The following is a 21834-nucleotide window of genomic DNA, read 5'->3' as shown; positions in this document are numbered from 1 at the left end:
GCTCTGAATGTGCACGTAAAGCCCTATGACCTGACCTAACATTCACTCATTTGTGAACTATCACAGACCTGGGATAGGCGTGCCTGAACCAATTTTTTTGGATATGGGCACGTAAATAGAGTACCCATTCCCATTTGTGAACTATCCGTCAAGCCATCAACATCATGGGAAGGAGCTCCAGTCCTGATTGTAGTACTATGTACTAAGAAGATACCAGAAATTTTATCATTCATGTGAAGACATTTGTTGTGAACAGACGTGTGAAGAAGAGCTCTCTGAAATGCATTCCTGAGACGATTGTGGAGTGATCTTTCAAGACGAACATGATCTACAGAGACACGTCAAAAGACTGAGTCCTGAAAATGGTGGGGAACTTCCAGCAAAAAGAGTTAGATATGAAGACTGAAGTCGAAGAAAGGAACAGTGACACTGACAATGAGTGGAAAATGGCTGGGCTGGATTATATGTGGCAGCTCACCTACAACAATGATGAAGAGGATATGCGTGAAAAGAGACAAAAGTATTTAGATCTGGGAAAGTGAGCAATGGGTGGATAAAAAAAATGACCACATTATGGGAGCAGTGCTATGTGAATAGCCTGGCACTTATACTACTATTTACTCGTTGCTCCTCCGAATCCTCTCTGATGAAACCGATTTTAGATAGAATCCACAAGATGGAATGCACTACTGAGTATGCCACACTCAAAGAGAAAATTACCAACTCCTAAAGTCGGTTGCAAAGAAGGCTATTTCCGAAATCGAAATACCTGATGAGCAATCAGACAGCGAGGAAGAGGAATCAAACAATGACCACTAGACCTAAGACATCTCATATGCCAATAAGTGACATTGTCACTGACACCGCCGGAGAGTGACGATCATGTGGGAGGATTATTTGAAAGACATTTATTATTACCCATCAAACCCGGCCAGTTTTTCTGGTCCAGATAAGCTGTACAGATATGTCAGAAGAGCCGGAAAATACATCATCAGCAAAAACAATATCAGAAAATAGTATCAAAACCAAGAGTATTATAGTTTACAACGCCCAATAAGAAGAAAGTTTGCCAGAAACAAAATTATGGTTCTTGTAATTGATAATCCTTTTGATGAATCAGTATGTGCGACAACTGGGAAAATTACAACTGGTAATTAACATATTAAAGTATTTACATAATAAGATTTAAACTGTTTAGATTGTGAGGTGCTGGGGCCTAATTCACTAAACTCTCACAACTTTGCGATCTCTCAGTGCAATGCAAATTAAAAGTTACTTTGTTTAACGACACCACCAGAGGAAATTGATTTATTAATCATTGGATATTAGATGTCAAACATTTGGAAATTTCTGGACAGTTTTGTTACGGGACTATTTACTCAGAAATAAATTTCACATGACCAATTTTATGTGAGAAAAAAACTTCAGCAAAAAACCCACTTAATCTTAGAAGCAAATATATAGAGAATAATACACGAGTGGCCGTTAGATACCATTTATTTCACGAGTTGTTTTAAAATGTATCTAACGAGTGAAAGCGAGTTTGATACGTTTTTAAACTACCAGTTGTGAGATAAATGGTATCTAACGGACACGAATATATTATTCTGTTTCTTACATATCTTCAAAAACCAGGTTTTAAGTAATTTTAACATCTTTTTCGACTACAAGTTATTTACAGCCGTTGCACTTCTAGCTAACTTACGCGTCACAGACCCATGATTGTCAGGTTAACTATACGTCACAATGTAATCGATTTCCATCGTGTAGTTTTTCATTGGAGGTATGGCAGTGGTGACCTGGTCATCACCTAGGAGCAGCCAGTCGTATGTCTTGAAATTGTTAACACACGTACATGTGTAAACTACCATGTGTTATCAAACATAAGTTTAAAAGGTTCGTCTATTTGACGAACGACTCCGTCTTTGTATATTGACTTATGACGCTGATGACATTTTGTTTGCTTGCTTTCGCAAAGGTACGTGGAAAAAGAGACCAGTGAGTGCTGCGCAGGTTGGGAAGGACCTCAGTGCATGACACGTAAGTAGTTTTCGTTACTTTCCGATTTTCGTTTCGTAGACGATCAAACATATTGGTCACATTGAATAACTGATGCTGTGATAATAATAATTTAGTGTTACAAATGCTCTTGCTTGCTGTTGGTGATGAAACTGATGCTGATGATAATAATAATAAAAAGGTTTTTTTGTTTAACGACACCGCTAGAGTACATTGATTAATTAATCATTTTTCTTAATGCAGCAAGGGATCTTTTATACACAGCTGTCAACCTGTGGGAATTCTTAGGCGTGTGAAAATTAGAAATCATGGTCCAGGGAGTGCAGACTCTTGGTCAGGTCCAGGGCGAAGGTTTTTTGTTTGTTTGTTTAAGTCCAAAATGGAAATCTCTTTAAAAAAAACATAAAATAAAAAAATCTCAACAGACTGCACTCAACAGACTGAGCTAAATTCCGCCCCGATGATAATAATAATGACAATTTTAACAGTTGTCGTTGCTGTTGACAATGCTAGTGCATTATTTGTGTGCTTTTTACCAATTAAGGTTCAAGTACGCTGGGTACACACCTCAGCTATCTGGGTAGCCCGAGTACTCCGACTGTGGGTGCTGAATGTGGGTGCTGTCGGGTTTCTTTCTGTAGTGTGTGTATTAGCGATTAATATGTGGATTTTTTTTAATCAATTAACTCGAAAATGATCGATGTAAAAGTATTTAACGTCAAACATAGGATTGTTGTGATATTAAAGAGGACATCTTTGCCAACTTTTTGGTTGTCGGGAATTGCCAAAAAAATATATAGCTTGGTCTCTGACTGTAATGAGTGCGTATTTATGTCCAAATGTCCGTCTAGCTCTCTTACAGTCAGAGTACTCGGGCTACTATCTGGGATGTCTGTCCAGGACACTGGGCTATTGATTAGTTGTTAGTGAGAGGGAAGTCGATACAGTGATCTAACACCTACCCACCGAGTTGTCAACCTCTCGTCGGATGGGAACGGGTACCAGTGTTAAAAACAAAGTAACGTTCTATTCTCGTTTCTAATCACGTGGTGATCTACTATCTGCCGAAAGTTCAGCCAACTAACGTTCGCGAATTATTTGATTGGTTCCCGGCGTGGCCATTTGGTTTTACTATGAAGCGCATAAATCAGTATAGCGAGAAATTTTTGATGCCTGCAATAGTCATAATTTAGTATTCACTGTGTACTGAAGTTTGTTTTTGTTGCAGCTATCTGTCGTAACCCGTGTAATCATGGCACGTGCACGGACACCAACAAGTGCACGTGCGAGGAAGGATGGGGCGGAGACGTCTGTGACGAACAGTCTGGAGGTGAGACTAATAAAAGTTGAAAGTTTGTTTTGTTTAACCACACAACTAGAGCACATTGATTTATTAATCATCGGCTATTGGATGTCAAACATTTGGTAATTTTAGACAGTCTTAGAGAAAACCAGTAACATTTTTCCATTATTAGCAAGGGATACTATATATGCACTTTCCAATAGACAGAACAGCACATACCACAGCATTTGATATACCATGGGAACAAATCTAAATAGAGAATCGATCCACAGAGGGTTGATCCTTCAACCAAAGCACCTCGACTGACACCATGACTAACATAAGTGTACACGATGGGGGTGGTGGTGGGTGGGGGGGGGGGGGGGCAACTGTCCCCCTAGTACTAGAGCAAAACCTCAAATTCGGGCAAAATGATAGATACCTTTTTACCATGTGTTTCCATCATTCTACCCTCAAAAATAGATGTAATCCATGTAAAAATATGTAGTGATTTGTTTGCAACCCTATATAGCTGTTTGGTGGTAATGCTAAGATGAATAAATGTTGTTATCCACATTCGGACATTTTTGTTATATTCAGGCAAAAAACAGCCTGCCCCCCCCCCCCCCCCCCACCCTAAAAATGAGAGCCCATACGCCTATGCCGACTGAGCCAGATCACGTCTCATAAGAATATATAATTAATTAATTCATTGATGCATTTCATTTTATATTAGATGTATTTAAAAATAAATCCCACATTTTTGGTGAATTGTTTTACTTTCATTTGTTTAACCATGATCAAGAACAACTTTGAATTAAAATATTTCCTAAAAGGTAGTTCTTAGGTTATTTGGTCTTTCAGTTCAAGAAAAGGAAAAGAAGGAATGAGAGGAAGAGAGAGAGAGAGAGAGAGAGAGAGAGAGAGAGCGAGCGAGCGAGCGAGAGCAGGGAATCTCTTATATGCACATTCACATAGACAGGACAGGACAGTACATAACCACAGTCTTCGGCACTTCTTGGGACCTATTAAAACTATCCACGGAGTCCATTAATAGCAATGGATCACACAACCAATTACACCTTGTACAAGCCTCTAAGCTATATCCCGCTCTATTCAGTTAAAAACTAGAAGTTTTTGGTCTACTACATACAAGTTTCAGACCTCAATATGAAAAGAATTAAGGAAGGTGATTGATTGCTCCACTGACTTTATGTGGAGCAATTTAAAACTGCCATTTTGAACATTGGTATTTAATCCTTTTTAGCACTATTTTTTTAATTCACATGCTAAGGGGAGCTGAAAATGACTCTTTTTGAACTAGTCTCAGGGAGTGATGTGGAGAGATAGTGATAGCTCTCCTTAAATGGTGACGTGTCTAATTAATCGTTATGGCACGGGCAGTTCCCAGGGTGTGTCACAAGGGTCCTATGTTTGAAGTGCCCTTTTTAATGACTTTCAATTTTAAAAGTAAATTCATCATTCTCAATGTACAACATTAAATTGCCCTATAAAGGTGTCCCCAAAACCCTTACTGAGCTGGGTACCAATTTTCGAAGCCATCTTGGCGCTATGAAATCGTAAAACCGTCGTAGGTTGTGACGTCATAGTTTACGATGATTTTACGATTTCGTAGGCTAAGATAGCTTCGAAAATATGGGCCCTGTCCCTTTGGGAGCGTGACTGCTTTGCCTTCAGCAATCTCAGTCTTACCCATTTTAGAATTTTGAGACCCTCTCTTTACAAAATGCTTGATCCACTCCGTGATAGGCTGATGGCACACCTGCACATACTATGCTGACATGTGTATTCTTCATATCACTAATATTTGCTTCTATTGCCATAGAAACCTACTGCTACTCATCTTTTGACTGTGATGGACAGAAAACGGAGCCGCTAGCAACAGATAAAGCATCTTGTTGTTTGGTCAATGGAATGTCCTGGGGAAACCAGATGGACCAATCCTGCTCGACCTGTGATGAAGGTAAGCCGTCTGTTGTTGACTTATTTATTGTGGTGTAGATTGAATTGAAGGTGAGCCGTCTATTGTTTACTTATTTATTGTGGTGTAGATTGAAGGTGAGCCATCTGTTGTTTGCTTATTTATTGTGGTGTAGCTTGAAGGTGAGCCGTCTGTTTATTTATTTATTTATTGTGGTGTAGACTGAAGGTGAGCCGTCTATTATTTACTTATTTATTGTGGTGTAGATTGAAGGTGAGCCATATGTTTGCTTATTTATTGTGGTGTAGATTGAAGGTGAGCCGTCTGTTGTTTATTTATTTATTGTGTAGATTGAAGGTGAGCCGTCTGTTGTTTACTTATTTATTGTGGTGTAGATTGAAGGTGAGCCTTCTGTTTACTTATTTATTGTGGTGTAGATTGAAGGTGAGCCATCTGTTTGCTTATTTATTGTGGTGTAGATTGAAGGTGAGCCATCTGTTTATTTATTTATTGTGGTGTAGATTGAAGGTGAGCCGTCTGTTGCTTACTTATTTATTATGGTGTAGATTGAAGGTTAGCCATCTGTTGTTTACTTATTTATTGTGGTGTAGATTGAAGGTGAGCCGTCTGTTGTTTACTTATTTATTGTGGTGTAGATTGAAGGTGAGCCATCTGTTGTTTACTTATTTATTGTGGTGTAGATTGAAGATGAGCTGTCTGTTGTTTATTTATTTACTATGGTGTAGACTGAAGGTGAGCCATCTGTTTATTTATTTATTGTGGTGTAGATTGAAGGTGAGCCGTCTGTTGTTTACTTATTTATTGTGGTGTAGATTCAAGGTGAGCCATCTGTTTACTTATTTATTGTGGTGTAGATTCAAGGTGAGCTGTCTATTATTTACTTACTTATTATGGTGTAAATTCAAGGTGAGCCATCTCTTTACTTATTTATTGTGGTGTAGATTGAAGGTGAGCCGTCTGTTGCTTACTTATTTATTATGGTGTAGATTGAAGGTGAGCTGTCTGTTGTTTATTTATTGTGGTGTAGATTGAAGGTGACCATCTGTTGTTGACTTATTTATTATGGTGTAGATTGAAGGTGAGCCCTCTGTTCTTTACTTATTTATTGTGGTGTAGATTGAAGGTGAGCCATCTGTTATTTACTTATTTATTGTGGTGTAGATTGAAAGTGACCTGTCTGTTGTTTACTTATTTATTGTGGTGTAGATTGAAGGTGAGCCATCTGTTGTTTACTTATTTATTATGGTGTAGATTGAAGGTGAGCCGTCTGTTTACTTATTTATTGTAGGTAAGCTGTCTGTCATTTACTTATTTATTATGATGTATACTGAAGGTGAGCCCTGTTATTTAATTATTTATTGTGGTGTAGATTGAAGGTGAGCCGTCTGTTTTTTCATTTATTGTGGTGTAGATTGAAGGTGAGCCGTCTGTTGTTTGTTTATTTATTGTCGTGTAGGTTGAAGGTGAGCTGTCTGTTTAGTTATTTATTGAGGTGTAGATTGAAGGTGAGCCATCTGTTGTTTACTTATTTATTATGGTGTAGATTGAAGGTGAGCCATCTGTTAGTTTATTTGTGGTGTAGATTGAAGGTGAGCTGTCTGTTTACTTATTTATTATGGTGTAGATTGGAGGTGAGCCATCTGTTGTTTGTTTATTTGTGGTGTAGATTGAAGGTGAGCCGTCTGTTGTTCACTTATTTATTGTGGTATAGACTGAAGTAGAAATTCCCAACTTTTTAACATTTATTATGTATAAACAAACCTATGTAAATTTAAACAAAGACATTTTCATTACAAGATGTATGCAAATGTGAAAGTGTTTGAATGGCTCATGAATCTATTTCTACTGATGAAAAAAAGTTTGTTTTGTTTAATGACACCACTATAGAGCACATTGGTTTATTAATCATCAACACCACGACTGGTATATCAAAGGGTGTGGTATGTGCTTTCCTGTCAGTGGAAAAGTGCTTACAAAAGATCCATTACTGCATTAAAAAAAATGTAGTGGTTTCCTCTGATGACTATGAGTTAGAATTACCAAATGTTTGACATCCAATAGCTGATGATTAATTAATCAATGTGCTCTAGTGGTGTCATTAAACAAAACAAACTTCATTAATCATCAGCTATTGGATGTCAAATATTTGGTAAACATATAGTGTTATAGAGAAAACCTGCTACATATTTCCATTAGTAGCAAGGGATCTTTTATATGCATCATCCCACAGACAGGATGGCACATACCATGGTCTTTGATATACCAGTCGTGATGCACTGGCTGGAATGAAAAATAGCCCAGTGGGCCCACCGATGGGGATTGATCCCAGACCAACTGCACATCAAGCGAGTGCTTTACCACTGGGCTACGTCCTGCTCTTTATTTGTACTGATGACGTTATATATCAGCTTGTTTCATATACGGAACACTACAGCAGGGCCCAGTTCCGTGAAGCGATCTTAGCCCTAAGATTACCGTAAGCGCATAGCTATCCAATGCATTTAAGTTGATCTTAGGGCTAAGATCACTTCGTGGAACGGGGCCCTGTTCATTAACTGTAGTCACCAGAAGCCGCTATTCTTAAAACTCATTCTGAATTCATCAGTAAGTTATTATGACTACATGTACTTTTATGTTTTTGAAGCTGAACTGAAAATTCCCAATTTTATATTTAAAAGAACATTAACTTTCCCAAAGTCAGAGCTATGGACATCATGCTAATTCAGAAATAAAATGTTGGGATTTTGTTTTAAAAAATATATATTCCGTCTTTTTTATGTGGTAGGTACAGGCTTAAACCTATATTAAGACCTTTCCCCACAAAGATACATTCATGTAAACAAGATGACAGGCAATAGTTAGCATATACATACATGTAACTGATAGTAGTAACAACAACAGAGGATAATTGAATGTATAAAGTAATAGTTATGATACAAAATTGACTGCATGTCAAAGAGAAATAGGAACTCTCATCTGGCTCTTGGACGCGGTCGGTCTGGGGTCGATACTCGTCTGTGGGCCCATTGGGCTATTTCTGATTCCAGCCAGTGCACCACGACTGGCATATCAAAGGCTGTGGTATGTACTACCCTGTCTGTGGGATGGTGCATATAAAAGATCCCTTGAAGTGGCGACAGCGGGCTTCCTCTCTCAATATCTGTGTGGTCCTTAACCATATATCTGACGCCATATAACTGTAAATAAAATGTGTTGAGTGCATCGTTAAATAAAAACATTATCTTCCTTCCTTCTGGCTCTTGGAATATTGTTGAAATGTTATTGACAAAGGTATAGATAAATCAAAGTGAAATTGTCTTTTTGCTTTCTTCGGTCTTACTCCAGTATCATATAACCATAATTAAAATGTGTTTCTTACACACTGTTGCTGAGAACATCATGTGTTATTTTTGGTTACACATGGGTAGTTAACACATGTACATGTTAACATGTGTTAACAATTTCAAGAAATACGACTGGCTGCTCCAAAGTAATGACCAGATCACCAATGCCATTCATCCAATGAAAAACTACACAATGGAAATCAATTAAGACTGATGTATAGTTAACCTGATAATCATATGTCTGTGACACATAAGTCATCTACAAGTGCAACAGCTGCAAATAGGTTTTAATCGAAAAAGATGTTAAAATTTGCTTAAAATCTGTTTTTTGAGGATATGTAAGAAATAGAATAATACATTCGTGTCCGTTAGATACCATTTATCTCACAACTTGTTGTTTAAACATGTATCGCACTTGCTTTTGCTTATTAGATACATTTTAAAACAACTCGTTGTGAGATAAATGGTAGGTAATGGCCACTCATGTATTATTCTCTCTGTCTCGTTAGATACATTTTAAAACAACTCGTTGTGAGATAAATGGTAGGTAATGGCCACTCATGTATTATTCTCTCTGTCTCGTTAGATACATTTTAAAACAACTCGTTGTGAGATAAATGGTAGGTAATGGCCACTCATGTATTATTCTCTCTGTCTCGTTAGATACATTTTAAAACAACTCGTTGTGAGATAAATGGTAGGTAATGGCCACTCATGTATTGTTCTCTATTTAAAGGTGCGGACCCTACATGTAGTTTCAACCCGTAAAAATTAATACTAAGTTTGGTTACGTTACAAACCTGTAACACATTTGGATAACGTTACAAGAGAGTGAAACAAGAGTCTGTGAAGTTGAAACGTTTAAATACCGTTAAAAATAGACTGAAACTCGACTCCATTACTGTTACTTCTCAGACGCACATGAATTTTTTAAAATACGAAAAATGCATTTTGTGGTATTAGAAACCCCAGGATGGCTAGAAACACTTCTGGGTGTATACTACCAAATCAAATCCCATAGACAACAATAGTAGCATATGTGGCTAAAACTCCTACCTGCAGCGTATCAATCGACATAAATGCCACGGATATAAATACTACCACCCCTCACACTTAAAGTGAATCAGAAAAAATTGGGGGTCAAGCTGCTCGTTTCTGAGATAATGGGTAGCATCTATGACTACCCTAGTTCTGCACAAAATTCAAGTACTTTTTTTTACAGGTACCCCATACATGTTTCAAGCACAAGGCTACTTGACTCATTGGTACTAGATAAAATAAAACTATTATTTTTTACAACCAACACACTCACATTTATAACCAATCACAGGACATGTAGTGTAGTTGGGTGCACCTCAAATTTTGACCCAGCCTGAAGTTATTTGGTTTAGTACTACCTTCGGTTGTACAGAAATGGATAATATAAACAATAAAACATAAGTAATGTTTGATTTCAGTGATCATAAACGGCTCTAATAGTGAAAAATATGTCTTAGTGTTTAAAAACTAGGGTCTGCCCCTTTAGTGTATCGTTAAATAAAACCTTCCTTCCTTCCTTTTTTTCTTACCTGTAAACTAGAACTGGCTACAGTTTTACATTGTAGACTTTCATTGGTCAGAGGGGTGGGACATAGCCCAGTGGTAAAGCGTTCGCTTGATGCGCGGTCAGTCTAGGATCGATCCCATTAGGCTGTTTCTTATTCCAGCCAGTGCTCCACAACTGGTGTAACAAAGGCCGTGGTATGTACTATCCTGTCTGTGGGATGGTGCATATAAAAGATCCCTTGCTGCTAATTGAAAAGAGTAGCTCATGAAGTGGCGACAGCGGGTTTCCTTTCTCAATGTCTGTGTGGTCCTTAACCATATGTCCGAGGCCATATAACTGTAAATAAAATATGTCGAGTGCATCATTAAATAAAACATTTCTTTCTTTCGTCAGAAAATGGTGTCCCATGACAATAGGCTCGTTCTGTGGTGACTTTTTTTTCACTCCGCTTGCAATGATCGCATCACTTAACAGTTTTCTCTCTAAGACCATACTTCAAAATTACCAAATGTTTGACATCCAATAGCCGATGATAGTTTTGTCATTCGGATTTACTCACCAGTATGCAACTATAATTCAAGTAATCGAAATGTTGGTTACGTAGGTAAGGGTCGTGCAAACCAACTTAAAATTTTAAAATATTTTCCCTTGTCAAGCTATCTTTATTTAAATTGACATAATAAAGAATTAAGTACCAATTAATAGTGTAACCTCCTGCTAACCTAAATGACTATTCCTAACATATTTTGATGCCTGTCATTTACTGGTTTTAATTTGTCTTGTGTAGGGAACTTTACAATAGTGGACACAAGTGAAGTTAACATCCTGACCTGCACGCACTCTGGAGAAACAAACTACCGGACATTCGACGGTGTACGCTACATCTATAAAACAACATGCAAGGTCACGCTGATGAAGACAGACCGCATGCAGATCACATCTAAGACCGACTGTGATCCACTGGACACCTGCAAGTGTACTCAGGTATTGTCTGTGATCCACTGGACACATGCAAATGTACTTAGGTATTGTCTGTGATCCACTGGACACCTGCAGGTATTGTCTGTGATCCACTGGACACCTGCAGGTATTGTCTGTGATCCACTGGACACCTGCAAGTGTACTCAGGTATTGTCTGTGATCCACTGGACACCTGCAAGTGTACTCAGGTATTGTCTGTGATCCACTGGACACCTGCAAGTGTACTCGGGTATTGTCTGTGATCCACTGGACACCGGCAAGTGTACTCAGGTATTGTCTGTGATCCACTGGACACCGGCAAGTGTACTCGGGTATTGTCTGTGATCCACTGGACACCTGCAAGTGTACTCGGGTATTGTCTGTGATCCACTGGACACCTGCAAGTGTACTCGGGTATTGTCTGTGATCCACTGGACACCTGCAAGTGTACTTGGGTATTGTCTCTGATCCACTGGACACCTGCAAGTGTACTCGGGTATTGTCTGTGATCCACTGGACACCGGCAAGTGTACTCGGGTATTGTCTGTGATCCACTGGACACCGGCAAGTGTACTCGGGTATTGTCTGTGATCCACTGGACACCGGCAAGTGTACTCGGGTATTGTCTGTGGTCCACTGGACACGTGCAAGTGTACTCGGGTATTGTGTGTGATCCACTGGACACTGGCAAGTGTACTCGGGTATTGTCTGTGATCCACTGGACACGTGCAAGTGTACTCGGGTATTGTCTGTGATCCACTGGACACGTGCAAGTGTACTCGGGTATTGTCTGTGATCCACTGGACACCGGCAAGTGTACTCGGGTATTGTCTGTGATCCACTGGACACCTGCAAGTGTACTCGGGTATTGTCTGTGATCCACTGGACACCTGCAAGTGTACTCGGGTATTGTCTGTGATCCACTGGACACGTGCAAGTGTACTCGGGTATTGTCTGTGATCCACTGGACACGTGCAAGTGTACTCGGGTATTGTCTGTGATCCACTGGACACCTGCAAGTGTACTCGGGTATTGTCTGTGATCCACTGGACACCTGCAAGTGTACTCGGGTATTGTCTGTGATCCACTGGACACCTGCAAGTGTACTCGGGTATTGTCTGTGATCCACTGGACACCTGCAAGTGTACTCGGGTATTGTGTGTGATCCACTGGACACGTGCAAGTGTACTCGGGTATTGTGTGTGATCCACTGGACACGTGCAAGTGTACTCGGGTATTGTCTGTGATCCACTGGACACGTGCAAGTGTACTCGGGTATTGTGTGTGATCCACTAGACACGTGCAAGTGTACTCAGTGTACTCAGGTATTGTCTGTGATCCACTGGACACGTGCAAGTGTACTCGGGTATTGTGTGTGATCCACTAGACACGTGCAAGTGTACTCAGTGTACTCAGGTATTGTCTGTGATCCACTGGACACGTGCAAGTGTACTCCGGTATTGTCTGTGATCCACTGGACACGTGCAAGTGTACTCCGGTATTGTCTGTGATCCACTGGACACCTGCAAGTATACTCGGGTATTGTCTGTGATCCACTGGACACCTGCAAGTGTACTCGGGTATTGTCTGTGATCCACTGGACACGTGCAAGTGTACTCGGGTATTGTCTGTGATCCACTAGACATGTGCAAGTGTACACAGGTTTTGTCTATGATCCACTGGACACGTGCAAGTGTACTCGGGTATTGTCTGTGATCCACTAGACATGTGCAAGTGTACACAGGTTTTGTCTGTGATCCACTGGACACGTGCAAGTGTACTCGGGTATTGTCTGTGATCCACTGGACACGTGCAAGTGTACTCGGGTATTGTGTGTGATCCACTGGACACGTGCAAGTGTACTCGGGTATTGTCTGTGATCCACTAGACACGTGCAAGTGTACTCGGGTATTGTCTGTGATCCACTGGACACCTGCAAGTGTACTCGGGTATTGTCTGTGATCCACTGGACACGTGCAAGTGTACTCGGGTATTGTGTGTGATCCACTGGACACGTGCAAGTGTACTCGGGTATTGTCTGTGATCCACTAGACACGTGCAAGTGTACTCGGGTATTGTCTGTGATCCACTGGACACCTGCAAGTGTACACAGGTATTGTCTGATCCACTAGACATGTGCAAGTGTACTCGGGTATTGTACTTGGGTATTAGACACCTGTATTGATTGATCCACATGTACTCAGGTAATGATATTATGCAGGTATACTCAGGTATTGACATGTATGTATAGGTGTACTCAGATATTGACATATGTATGCAGGAGTACTCCGATATTGACATATATGTATGCAAGTATACTCATGTATTGACATATATGCAGGTGTACTCAGGTGTTGTCATATATGCAGGTGTACTCAGGTGTTGTCATATATGCAGGTGTACTCAGGTATTGTCATATGTAGGTGTACTCGAGTAGTGACTGCTATCAACTAGACATGAAGGTATTGACACATTTAGGTGTACCTACATATATATGCAGGTGTACTCATGCAGATGTACTCATGCAGGTATTGACATATATTGCAGGTGTACTCGGGTATTGACATATATACAGGTATACTCTGATATTTTCATATAAATGCAGGTGTACTCACATATTATCTGTGATCGACTAGACACATGCAGGACCTGGTGTACTTGACTAAACTGTAGACTGTGATCCACTAGATGTTTAGGTATACTAAGGTATAGACTAATCCACTATAGACATATGCAGGTGTACTTGGGTATTGACTGTGATCCACTAGACACATGCCGGACCTGGTGTATTTGGCTAAACTATAGACTGTGATCCACTAGAGGTGTAGGTGTACTAAGGTATAGACTAATCCATTATAGATACATGCAGGTGTACTCAAGTATTAAAGGAATACTTAAGCAAGGCTTTTGGATTGGTATGCATATTCAACGATATATAATGCACATTATTTCTTAATATTAACAAGCATATTATTATATTTAATTAATAAAATGGTTAAATGTGATGGCTATTAGATATAACGAGCGCAGCTGGTGGTTACGTAATACTTAACGCGTGACGTCAGGAATGAGTCTTAGTACTAGAGATACAAATCTACCTGGTTTTTGCAGAATAATAAAATAGTCATGCATTGCAATGTTCTGTAATATACATCCCAGTAAGCTAGCAATAAGTATATATTATGTTTCAATACAAAATAAACCACTATTGTCAAAGTGGCTACACAACAAGTTGAAATAAATGCATCATGTTTTGTCCATGCATTAACCTACACACTGAAATGATACACGGAGTGTTTTCTTAGTTAATTGATCTATGCTGTTAGTTGCCTCTACCTGTGATTGGCAGGTGTGTATTTGTGTGGTAACCAGATGAGCCAATTAATTGATGCTGTCTAGACAGGAAAATACATATCAGTATTGTGTAATCTTACCTGTCGCCCCTAAAATAGAAATGGACATGGTTTATTACAGTAAACAGTTTTGTAAAACTATTGATTAAGTAGACTTTCCCATCTAAAATCACACAACTGACCAATTATGTAGTCCCAAAGAAAAGAACATCATCACTTGGGTATCGTGGGTTGTCGTTTTTGCTCCAACGTAGCATATCAATAGGTCTAAAATAACGTACATTTTTCCTTTGGATTATTTAACAGAGAAAAATACTATAACCCCATTTTGTTCTGTTAATGCAACTTGAAATATATTTAGTTAAATAGTTTATTATATTATCACGTCATTTATGTTGTTTTACAAGTCAGGTTGGCCAAAGAGAAGCGACTTGTCGAAAATTACTGCTTTTGTTTATACTGTGCATACAGGATTTGGTCAGTCCTGAGCTGACATCACTTCGCCCCAAGCTAGCTGTACCAGACGCCTCGAAAAGAAAAGAAAATGGCTGCCCCCAGTTAGCAGGAATAATCAAGTTTTTTTATTAACACTAAAATTACACGTTTTTCATTTGTTAAAGTGTCAGTATGTGTTGGTGGTCCGGGTATGCATCTTTCCAACACATAAGGCTCAATGTTTTAGTTGACCCTACCTTTAACTTTGATTCACTAGATATGTGCAGGTGTACTAAGGTATTAACTGTGATCCACCAGACATGAGCAGGTGTGCCTGGCACTGCTCACGTGAACCTTAAGTGGATATAAACACAAAAATAAATTAGAATTAAAAAAATTAAATGGAAACAATAAATGAAATGAATATGTATTTGTCACAGGTTAACCAACCTTCTGTTGCCTTAAGAACTTATCAAACTGTGATGGGGTTTGTGTAAATATAGTATTTTATAGCAGTTTTATTGTCTACTTTTCTCTTTAGGAAATAGTTGTGCAAATCTCCGATGGTCAGACATTCAGAGATTACACGTATGTTGACGGAATAGTGAACAACATTATGCCCACTTCTACTGTTGTCAACAGAGATGGTCAGTTGAATAAATTACTGAAATTATTAATAATGAATGTATGAATTAATATTATTTAATTTTAAAAATTAATTAATTAATATTCTATATTTATTTATTTATTTATTTATTTATTTATTTACTTCATATTAGGGGAGGTTCGGGTAATTGTGGACACTCTGGCTTCCGCTGTATTTGCCACATGGAAACAGAACACTACACGATAATGCCTATCTAAAATTTAAATGAACTTGTTTGGCTGTTTTTCCTATCACTATATATCACAATCAGCCATTGGGTAGATTCTATTTTGTTACTGTAAATTATAATAAAATACGAATGGTAAGAGGATGCGAAATGCGGACATACGTCGGCAAAATGCAGACATGGTCAATGGATACAATTTTCTTTTAATCCACAGCATTTTAAACATTTATTTTGTTACAAAATATATATAATTAAACTAGTAAATCTACAAAATTATCTTTTATAATTTTCTGAAGAAATAAACCAAGTAAAACAGTAATTATATGCAATTAGGTTAGTTATTTTCCGAACCCAAGTTTTTGTCTCTTGTGCCATTCAAACCGCATTGATCCAAATGTGGCTATTTTAAACACAATTGAAATGAAATAAAAATGAGTTTATTATTATATGAAACAAATATTTATTTAGAATAGATCATCCCTGCAGTATACTTATTATGTTGTCCGCAATTAAACTACTGCGGTTTATGTAGTCGTTCAAGTGCAGACGAGTTTATTCTGTTAATTTTATCAAACAATTATTATTGTTAATACGATTGTTTTTGGGTTTTTTAAATTAGGTTATGTATCATATTATAAAAGATTCTTAAAATACACAAATGTATTCTCTCATCCTGAAACGTTTTACTCGAAATTTGGTAGACATCTCCAGTGAAAACGTTCGAAGAAATAAATTATATCACGTGACCGATGCCAGTGTGCATGTGACGTAAGATACTATTTTGTGAATGTTGTTTGTTTTTGTTTTTAAAGTGACACCGGGATAAAAATAGAAACATGGATTTTCAAGCACTATCTGTAATCTCATTACAATTTGAAGACAATAAAATGAAATGTTTAATATATGAAAATGGAATATAGTGGCAGTATGGTCGAGATTGTCCTCATTTTTCTGATGTCCGCAATTACCCGAATCTCCCCTATATTATATTTATTTATTTATTTATTTTATATTTATTTATTTATTTCATTTTTTATTTATATATATTTATATTTATATATATACATTTGTTTATATTTATATTTATATGTATTTGTTTCACTTTTTTATCATTTCAAATGTTTCATTTTATTTTATAAAACATTTTCCAAAATCATTTAATAGAATACAAATTAATTTGTATTAAGAAAGCAACTTGCCTTTCATTGGATGATTATATGAATATTAGTGTTTTGTATTATTTTTAAATATCATACTTATTGACTAATACCTTTTAGATATAAGTTTTTATCGGATGTCTGAGAGTGTGTATATCAGTACATCGGTTGGCTTCAAGATTCGGGTGGACAGTGATGGATTCGTGGCTATATCTGTGGAAAAGGAGGTTCTGAATGGGTTGATAATAACCGGCATGTGTGGCAATGCCAATCTGGATATACAAGGTAAGTCTTCAGTAGAAAAGAAAGTTCTGAATGGGTTGATAATAACCGGCATGTGTGGCAGTGCCAATCTGGATATACACGGTAAGTCTTCAGAAGAAAAGAAAGTTCTGAATGGGATGACTTTAAAGTATTCTTAAGTATTAACAACCATTATAATTATAAAGACAGTCTTCTTTCAGAAACACCAATCAACCAAGATGTTATGTATTTATGTGCACTAGCTTGTTTCCTTTCCTTGCATTGCATACCAGTGCTATATATTAATCTAGTGAATTATGCACCACTATATTTAATGATACATTGTGTATTTAATATCATAATTAAATCATTAATGTTTTATGCTTATAAGATCTATGAGACATATTCCATCAAGTTCATTAATTGTATTTTTACCATGGTATTATTTAGTTAGTGGTAAAATGTTTCGATATATTTTTTCAGATGAGAAAAAACTAGCAACCAACCAATATGAAGCAAACAAATATGGTCAGATATACACAGACTCCACAAGTGTAAGTTACGGGTGCTACATCCACACAATTGTTTTACAGAATACATGTATGCACATGGTTTCAGCCTTAATATTTATTTCTGGATATTTTCAATAGCACATACAATAATTTTAAAATGCAAGCAAACTACTGAGTCAGAGTCATATCATTTTATTGTTATTTGTACACTCTTTAATATTCATGTTAACAAATGCCACATTCTAACAGTATGACCATGATAAAAAGAAATCATGCCTCTAGAGTTGGTATTATTAACTACCATCATATCACAAAATTCTATAAAAAGTGTAGTCTTTTCTTTATTAGTTTCCTACCAGTCCAATTTGAAGGAAACTATAGGTTTTGTCTCTGTCTTTGTCTCTGTTCAACTGTCCATCTGTCTATCTGTCTATCCATCTATTCGTCCATCAGTCTCTCCCACATATAGACTTGTTTGTAATTCCTCAAGAAATTGAGTTAAAATTTTGTGTATATATAACTCTATCATATAGTAAAGTTTGTTTTATTTAATGATGCCACTAGAGCACATTGATTTTTTTATCTTATCAGTGGCTATTGGACGTCAAACATATGGTCATTCTGACACTATTTTTTAGAGGAAACCCGCTGTCGCCACATAGGGTACTCTTTTACGAGAGGCAGCAAGGGATCTTTTATTTGCGCTTCCCACAGGTAGGCTAGCACAAACCATGGCCTTTGTTGAACCAGTTATGGATCACTGGTCAGTGCGAGTGGTTTACACCTACCCATTGAGCCTTGCAGAGCACTCACTCAGGGTTTGGAGTCGGTATCTGGATTAAAAATCCCATGCCTTGACTGGGATCCAAACCCAGTACCTACCAGCCTGTAGACCAATGGCCTAACCACGACGCCACCGAGGCCGGTTATATAGAGTTATGCAGATCAGTTCTGACTTTCATGGAGATTAAGCCATTTTTGATGGGAGTTATATATGGCCCTTGAACTACGGAGATAAGAAAATCTTTTGTGCCCAGTAGGTGACATGTATTGCTTTAACAGACCTCTTTATTCATTTTAACTTATTTTTGTGCTTATATCCAATTAAGGTTCAAGCATGCTGTCCTGGACATGCACCTCAGCTATCTGGGCTGTCTGTCCAGGACAGTGGGTCAGTTGTTGGTGGTTAGTGAGAGAGAAGAGGGTGTAGTGGCCTTACATCTACACATTGAGCCCTTAGGAACTTGCTCTAGTACTGGGCTGCGAACCCTGTACCTACCAGCCTGTAGTCCGATGGCTTAACCACTGTACCACCGAGGCCAGTAACAGACCTCTAAGAATGTTTGTTTGATGTGTTTCCAGTGTGGAGCCAGTTTACCTGAGTGTGAACCTGCCCAAGCAGGTGATGCTGCTAATGCCTGCTCCCTGATACGCTCACGGATTTTCGAGTCCTGCCATGAAGCCGTTAGTTGTTTGCTTTACTTTCTTAGATTAGGACCTGTAAAAGGCAAAACAACATTTGATCTTTCTGTATATAAAATTAAAAAACTTTAGAGAGCAGGGAACCTTTTGTTTAGTATCGTGTCATGTTTCACTACACGGATTTCAAAAAATCGCTACCCAATTTTAAAACATGAAACTTTAGTTGCTAATCAATGTTTAATTGACTAGAAATATCGCTAATCAAGATTTTGAAAACAAAATGTACCTAGGAGGGATATAGAGAATACTAAAAGATTTCCTGTGAGAGACCATTTATATTATGAGTGTTTTCAGTTATACACCATAAGCAAAAGCAAGTTATAATATAAATGGTATCTTTCAGGAACGAGTATAGTATTCTGTTTATTACATTGCGCATCACTAAACAAAAATCATACAGCATTACTTCCAAAATAACTAAATGATATACAGTACAGCATTGAGAATATATTAACAAAGTGTTCAAGTATGGTTAACATTCAGATTATCAAAGTATAATTATCCCAGTATAATTAATATATAGAGGATTAACCAAGAGTGCTTTTTAATCTGTATTTGTCAAGGCTCTTCCAAGACAAATGCCTATTAAATACTAGACAATTAATATTGATCTTTTACATATTAAAAAAACATGCGGAGCAAATAACATTTTAATTTCATATTTAGAAAATCTCTTTCATCCATAATGATTATCAGAAATATAGTTTGATTTCACACACTCTAACTAAATCATATGAGTTACATTCAGGTATACATGTCGTTTTGGCTTGTAAACAAATGACCCATTGACAACAAAATAAATTATATTAACCAGGTCAATAAATAGAGGATAATAAACAAGTTACCAGGTATTATCAAATTTATGTTCCGAGTGAAATAATTTTTATTTGTCATGAGCTTTACCAAGTGACAAATGAAAATTATTTCATAAGGGACATAATTGCTTAATATCAAATGTGTTTATGACATGGTTATTATGGGTAAGTTATAGGAACAATAGTTTTTCTTGTCAGGTTCCATACCAAACATTTGAGGAGACATGTCAGAAGGCGTATTGTACGGCAACCCTGGCAAAGAAGGACGCAGCTCGATGTGACGCAATACAGAACTATGCCACTGAGTGTTCTCTGCAGTATGTCGTCATCACCTGGAGATCGTCAACCATGTGTCGTCAGTATACAATGTCCATTCTGTCATTGTGTTCATAGGTCATTAAGTTAAGCACAGGCTGCAGTATAACCTGGAGATTGTCAACCATGTGTCGTTAGTACACTGTCCATTCTTTAATTGTGTTTATAGGTCATTAAGTTAAGCACAGGTTGCAGTATAACCTGGAAATTGTCAACCATGTGTAGTTAGTATACTGTCCATTCTGTCATTGTGTTTATTGGTCATTAAGTTCAACACAGGCTTCAATATGTCGTCATAACATGGAGATCGTTAACCATGTGTCGTCACTGTACTGTCCATTTTGTAAATGTGTTTAAATAGGATAAATAGGACATGTACTAAATGTGACATCATCATAATTTGTTAAATATACAAAGTAACGTGACATAGTTTTAAAAATTGACATTTTTGGCAAAATTAAGCTGCATATTTCACACCTAGTAGCTCTGGTTTAAACTGTCCTATGGTGTCATTAAGCAAACATATCTTTACTTACCTTTAACACAAATATTTTATCTTCAGCTAAGGAGTGCCCTCGGAAGAATCAGTACTACACACAGTGTATGACCGTGTGTGAGCGTAAGTGTGGACTCAGTCTGAACGTGGTGTTGCAGAAGGAGGAATGCCTCATGTGTCACCCTGGATGCACGTGCGACATCGGCTTCTTCGAGGATCACTTCGGCAACTGTATTGACTCCACTAACTGCACCTGCAAAGACAGAAACCAGAAAATAATCCCGCCTGGAGCATCAATCACCCTGGAAAAGCCTTGTCCACAGTCGTGGTAATTACAATCCAGGGCTCGGTGTTTAAAGCATAGTTATTTATTTTCTACGGGGCCATTCAAATATGCTTAGGGGGGTGGGGGGTGTAAGTCCAAGCGTTATGTGGCGTTACAAAGGGTGGGGGTTGTATTGAACAGCGTTGCGTAACACAATTATGTTTTCTCTTAAACGTGCCATGCCAAGTTGAACCGTCTTTTTGGACAACTCTGTGTAAGCTCGTTCGTACCCTTCAGTTAGGGTCTGGTATAATTTTTCTTTGTCAACCATGATGGTGATCAATTAAAATGGCACAAGTGAAAACCAGCGGGGTTTTTTTCCATTGTACAGCAAAACGTCACTTTAATGACGTCATCGTAATACACATGGGTATAAATAAACATTGCCACGTTGCTTTGTCTGTGTTGGGGGGGGGGGGGGGATTATCTCCGAGCGTTACGTAATATTTTGGGGGGTGTATGGTCTAGCGTTACGGGGAGTTACAAGTGGGTGGGTGTCTAATTTTGACAAAAATAGCGTTACGTAATATTTGAACGGTCCCTACTTAACCGGACCTCAAACAAATGCATATTCCCCCTATGTAAGTAATCTGGTCTGAACATCCCAACAGCCAATGGGATGGCTAAAATCTTCCATTGAGTCCTCTGCTGCTTGTTTCAGTCATGTGACTGAAGCTTTTTTTTCCACTGATCGCCTTGTTCAAAGCATAGTTGAATTAACCCTGGGTTAGACAAATATTTTCCTTTTAATTCT

The 21834-nt window shown here is 37.9% G+C and overlaps 1 protein-coding gene across 1 annotated transcript; it reads left to right on the top strand.

Moving 5' to 3' along the window:
- The first annotated feature begins 362 nt into the window (after nt 1-362).
- Nucleotides 363-21087, top strand: LOC121381649 (von Willebrand factor-like). The gene is made up of 11 exons (XM_041510986.1): nt 363-538; nt 1979-2040; nt 3248-3349; nt 5148-5285; nt 10942-11138; nt 15444-15549; nt 17013-17258; nt 17619-17689; nt 19010-19111; nt 20143-20299; nt 20822-21087. Exons 1-11 carry the CDS (start codon nt 363-365, stop codon nt 21085-21087), a joined length of 1623 nt encoding a protein of 540 aa, XP_041366920.1.
- The last annotated feature ends 747 nt before the right edge of the window (nt 21088-21834 follow it).

This window comes from Gigantopelta aegis, chromosome 9 (genome assembly GCF_016097555.1).
Source record: "Gigantopelta aegis isolate Gae_Host chromosome 9, Gae_host_genome, whole genome shotgun sequence".
Taxonomy (NCBI): Eukaryota; Metazoa; Mollusca; class Gastropoda; order Neomphalida; family Peltospiridae; genus Gigantopelta; species Gigantopelta aegis.
The sequence above is the reverse complement of the archived record's forward strand: the minus strand, read 5'-3'. Positions and strand labels throughout refer to the sequence as shown.

Excerpts from the sequence above, each read along its gene's own strand:
- LOC121381649 (XM_041510986.1), top strand. The coding sequence starts at position 363 with ATGGTGGGGAACTTCCAGCAAAAAGAGTTAGATATGAAGACTGAAGTC. Across the intron at positions 15,550-17,012 it reads TACTGTTGTCAACAGAGATG|ATATAAGTTTTTATCGGATG; the intron begins GTCAGTTGAATA and ends AATACCTTTTAG. Across the intron at positions 17,259-17,618 it reads TGCCAATCTGGATATACACG|ATGAGAAAAAACTAGCAACC; the intron begins GTAAGTCTTCAG and ends ATATTTTTTCAG.